Source organism: Portunus trituberculatus, chromosome 2, assembly GCF_017591435.1.
Source record: "Portunus trituberculatus isolate SZX2019 chromosome 2, ASM1759143v1, whole genome shotgun sequence".
Lineage (NCBI taxonomy): Eukaryota > Metazoa > Arthropoda > Malacostraca > Decapoda > Portunidae > Portunus > Portunus trituberculatus.
The window spans coordinates 8,568,803-8,573,802 of NC_059256.1; the positions used below are offsets into that span (position 1 = coordinate 8,568,803).

A 5,000-nucleotide genomic window follows, 5' to 3' on the forward strand; every position below is an offset into this window, starting at 1 on the left:
AGAAGTGGCGACAGCTGGTGGGGTCCGCTGTTTCAATATTCCCCTCTTGACAGAACACCAGGCATGGATCACAGCACTGGGCCGCGTCTGACTGGCAACTTTCCCCATCAAAATACTCCTCGCCGGGGCCACACTGCACTGTGAAAGGCGGATCGATCTCACAGAAGGTAATTTTAGTGCAGTCTTCCCGTACAGCAGCGTAGCCAGAGGGTATAACACAGTCGTATTTACATTTAGGGTAACACAAAGCGCATGTTGCCCCCTCAGATACGCATTCTCTAGTTACAGTGTCAAATTTTAAGCCATCAGGGCAGTAAAACGGGACATCAGAGGGCCCATCCGTAGCTAAACAGACATAGAACTTCCTGCAGTCTCGTGGGTCAGGAATCTTGTCCCCAGGTGAGCTGTTGGTGCAGTTAAGTTGGCAGGTGTTTCCTTCCCCCTGGCCCAATGCTCCGGTGCCAGCCACTACCTATGGGGATGTAGCAGAGGGCAGTTGTGAGTGTATGTGTGGAGAGGGTTAGTGGTGGTTGTGGTGGTGGTGGTGGTAGTGGTTGTTATTGTAGTAGTAGAAAGAGTAGCTATAGTCTCTCTCTCTCTCTCTCTCTCTCTCTTACCAGAAGGAGAAACACGAAGTGGGGAACCGCCATTTTGTTTTGTGGTGGTCGTGGTGGTGGTGGTGGTGGTGTGGGTGGTGTTGGTGGTGATGGTGGTGGCATAAGTCTTATATATATATGTACCCATACACACACACACACACACACACACACACACACACACACACACATACACACATACACACATACACACACACACACACACACACACACACACACACACACACACACACACACACACACACACACACACACACACACACACACACACACACACACACACACACACACACACACACACACACACACACACACACACAGCACATGTAAGTTTCCCAGATTTCAAGTGCACACAGCACACACACACACACACACACACACACACACACACACACACACACACACACACACACACACACACACACACACACACACACACACACACACACACACACACACACATTTACATAAGTTCATATTAAACAAGTATTTTCTCTCTCTCTCTCTCTCTCTCTCTCTCTCTCTCTCTCTTTCTGACACGTAAGCACTTCAGATTTTAATATCCTAGAGAGAGAGAGAGAGAGAGAGAGAGAGAGAGAGAGAGCATGCGTGAGTGAGTGAGTGAGAGAGAGAGAGAGAGAGAGAGAGAAAAGACAAAAGAATCTAGTCCTTCTCAATCTGTCGTTCAAATTAGACGTGAGAGAGAGAGAGAGAGAGAGAGAGAGAGAGAGAGAGAGAGAGAGAGAGAGAGAGTGATAATAATAATAATAATAATGATAATAATAATAATAATAATAATAATAATAATAATAATGATGATACTAATAATAATAATCTCTCTTATCTCTTATTATTTCATTGATTTATATTTTTATCTTATGTTTTCCTCTCTCTCTCTCTCTCTCTCTCTCTCTCTCTCTCTCTCTCTCTCTCTCTCTCTCTCTCTTCAGGAAGTGGAGAAACAAAGAAAAAAATTACCGTATCTTGTCTCTTCCTTCTCCTCCTCCTCCTCCTCCTCCTCCTCCTCGTCTTCCTCCTCCTCCTCCTCCTCCTTTATCAGAAATATGTGTGTTCCTCTTCTTCTTCTTCTTCTCATCTCTATTGAAAGGTAAGTAGTAGTAGCAGCAGTAGTAGTAGTAGTAGTAGTAGTAGTAGTAGTAGTAGTAGTAGTAGTAGTAGTATCAGTAGCAGTAGTAGTAGTAGTAGTAGTAGTAGTAGTAATTATAATATTCTCTCTCTCTGTCTCTCCCCTCACACACACACACACACACACACACACACACACACAGTAACACCCCCACCCTCTCTCTCTCTCTCTCTCTCTCTCTCTCTCTCCCCCAGAGCAGCGTGTGAGCGGCTCGGTCTAAGTGAAGTCATCCCGGAACACTATGACAGACTGGCCCCGCCGAAAGAGGATGGGAAACCAACCTTTGTGTACTTCCACGTCACCATTATGAGCATTGACTCCATCAGTGAATCAGCGCCTGTGAGTATGTGCGTGTGCGTGCGTGTGCGTGTGCGTGTTTGCGTGTGTGCGTGCGTGCGTGTGCGTGTGTGTTATAAAACGCTCTATTCTCTCATTAGGTCTGTTTCCAAGGCCAGAGAGATGATTAGCTGGTTCCCAAGATTGTTTTTACTTGTTGATAACGTAGAAATGTTGTTAATCTGTCATTACACCCTTAAATACACCCTTAAAAACCCTTAAAACTTCAACTAGAGCCTTTGGAGTGTGGAAATGTTGTTAATCTGTCACTACACCCTTAAAAACACCCTTAAAATCCCTTAAAACTTCAACTAGAGCCTTTGGAGTGTGGGAATGTTGTTAATCTGTCACTACAACCACAAAAACACCCTTAAAAACCCTCACAACTTCAACTAGAGCCTTTGGAGTGTGGAAATGTTGTTAATCTGTCACTACACCCTTAAAAACACCCTTAAAAACCCTTAAAACTTCAACTAGAGCCTTTGGAGTGTGGAAATGTTATTAATCTGCCACTACAACCTCAAAAACACCCTTAAAAATCCTCACAACTTCAACTAGAGCCTTTGGAGTGTAGAAATGTTGTTAATCTGTCATTACAACCTCAAAAACACCCTTAAAATCCCTTAAAACTTCAACTAGAGCCTTTGGAGTGTGGGAATGTTGTTAATCTGCCACTACAACCTCAAAAACACCCTTAAAAACCCTTAAAACTTCAACTAGAGCCTTTGGAGTGTAGAAATGTTGTTAATCTGTCGTTACAACCTCAAAAACACCCTTAAAACCCTTAAAACTTCAACTAGAGCCTTTGGAGTGTGGAAATGTTGTTAATCTGTCACTACAACCTCAAAAACACCCTTAAAAACCCTTAAAACTTCAACTAGAGCCTTTGGAGTGTGGAAATGTTGTTAATCTGTCACTACACTCTTAAAAACACCCTTAAAAACCCTCACAACTTCAACTAGAGCCTTTGGAGTGTGGAAATGTTGTTAATCTGTCACTACAACCACAAAAACACCCTTAAAAATCCTCACAACTTCAACTAGAGCCTTTGGAGTGTGGAAATGTTGTTAATCTGTCACTAGAACCACAAAAACAAATGGTACTACTACTACTACTACTACTACTACTACTACTACTACTACTACTACTGCTACTACTATTTCAGGACCACAGCAATAACTTGGAGGTGTACACAGACAGCACAGTTGCCAGTTATGACATAGGGAATTCACAATCATCTGGGGTGAGTTACTGATGATGATGATGATGATGCTGATGATGATGATGATGATGATGATGATGATGTTGTTGTTGTTGATGTTGTTGTTGTTGATGTTTTTTTTTCTCTTTCTTTTTCCTTTCTTTCTTTCTTTCTTTCTTTCTCTCTCTCTCTCTCTCTCTCTCTCTCTCTCTCTCTCTCTCTTATCATGCTATCTTTTTCTTCCTATACACATCTTCCTCCTCCTCCTCCTCCTCCTCCTCCTCCTCCTCCTCCTCCACCTCCACCTCCACCACCTCAACCACCTCCACCACCACCTCCACCTCCTCCTCCTCCTCCTCCACCTCCACCTTCTCCTCCACGTCCTCCTCCTCCTCCTCCTCCTCCTCCTCTTCTTCCTCTTCCTCTTCTTCTCCTCCATCTCCACATCCACCTCCTCCTCCTCCTCCTCCTCCTCCTCCTCCTCCTCCTCCTCTTCTTCTTCTCTCTTCTTCTCCCTCCACCACCTCCTCAACCACCTCCACTTCCACCTTCACCTCCACCTCCTCCCTCACCTCCTCCTCAACCACCTCCACCTCCTCCTCCTCCTCCTCCTCCTCCTCCTCCTCCTCTTCTTCCTCTTCTTCTCCCTCCACCACCTCCTCAACCACCTCCACTTCCACCTCCTCCTCCTCCTCCTCCTCCTCCTCCTCCTCCTCTTCTTCCTCTTCCTCTTCTTCTCCCTCCATCTCCACATCCACCTCCTCCTCCTCCTCCTCCTCCTCCTCCTCCTCCTCCACCTCCTCCTCCTCCTCCAGACCTTTGTGGCAGACATCTTCTTCGCCCAGTCTTGGCGGGACCATAGACTTCTTCTTCCCTCAGACATGAAGAAAGACTACAGGTGAGAGAGAGAGAGAGAGAGAGTGAGAGAGACATACTACTACTACTACTACTACTGCTACTACTACTACTACTACTTTTCAGGCTTCTAGAGTTAGACTGGCTGGATAAATTCTGGCGTCCTGACTCGTTCTTCAAAAATGCTAGAGAGGTAAAATTTCAAACTATGACCGTGCCTAACCACTATGTCTGGCTCTACAAGAACTTCACCCTTCTCTACATGGTTAAGTAAGTAGCAGCTGTAGTAGTAGTAGTAGTAGTTGTTGTAGTAGTAGTAGTAGTAGTTGTTGTTGTTGTTGTTGGGATATTTATGTTTGTTTTGTTTCTTTGTTGTGGTTGTGGTGGTTGTAGTAGTAGTAGTAGTAGTAGTAGTAGTAGTAATAATGATAATAATAATGATAATAATAATAAATTTTCTTAACTTATATTTGAACATTGCTCTCTCTCTCTCTCTCTCTCTCTCTCTCTCTCTCTCTCTCTCTCTCTCTCTCTCTCTCTCTCTGACTTACATTATTCTCTTTCTCTCACACCCAAACGAAATATTACTCTCTCTCTCTCTCTCTCTCTCTCTCTCCCAGGCTGACTCTCACTCTAACTTGCGCGATGAATTTCGTGGTTTACCCTCACGACACGCAGGAGTGTAAGATGCAGATGGAGAGCCGTGAGTTAGCTTTAATTTACTCACTTTCTCACTTTCTCACTTTCTCACTTTCTTTTTTTATAGAGAAAATTTGTTTTTTTTTTAATGTTTTGTTATTTTTGTGTGTTTGATTGAGGTTGTCTCTCTCTCTCTCTCTCTCTC

At 44.1% G+C, this 5,000-nt stretch overlaps 2 protein-coding genes across 6 annotated transcripts in view; one reads left to right on the forward strand and one right to left on the reverse strand.

Annotated features, from left to right (window-relative positions):
• LOC123504663 (integumentary mucin C.1-like) overlaps nt 1–718 on the reverse strand; it is a 1,148-nt gene extending 430 nt beyond the window's left edge. The window contains exons 1-2 of the mRNA XM_045255422.1: nt 618–718; nt 1–472 (exon numbers count right to left, since the gene is read on the reverse strand). The exon at nt 1–472 is cut by the window's left edge and continues 430 nt beyond it. Coding sequence (XP_045111357.1) covers nt 1–472; nt 618–650 — 505 coding nt within the window. The 5' untranslated portion in view covers nt 651–718. The remainder of the gene's footprint in view (nt 473–617) is intronic.
• The window catches only part of LOC123504623 (glycine receptor subunit alpha-2-like), a 7,748-nt gene continuing 2,777 nt past the window's right edge, over nt 30–5,000 (forward strand). The window contains exons 1-7 of one of the 5 annotated variants that reach the window (XM_045255301.1): nt 30–167; nt 1,568–1,725; nt 1,959–2,103; nt 3,266–3,343; nt 4,117–4,199; nt 4,283–4,426; nt 4,777–4,859. In XM_045255301.1, coding sequence (XP_045111236.1) covers nt 1,682–1,725; nt 1,959–2,103; nt 3,266–3,343; nt 4,117–4,199; nt 4,283–4,426; nt 4,777–4,859 — 577 coding nt within the window. In that variant the 5' untranslated portion in view covers nt 30–167; nt 1,568–1,681. Of the gene's footprint in view, nt 168–282; nt 400–1,567; nt 1,726–1,958; nt 2,104–3,265; nt 3,344–4,116; nt 4,200–4,282; nt 4,427–4,776; nt 4,860–5,000 lie in introns of all 5 variants that reach the window. The other 4 variants (XM_045255312.1, XM_045255341.1, XM_045255322.1 and 1 more) reach the window with 4 other exon arrangements.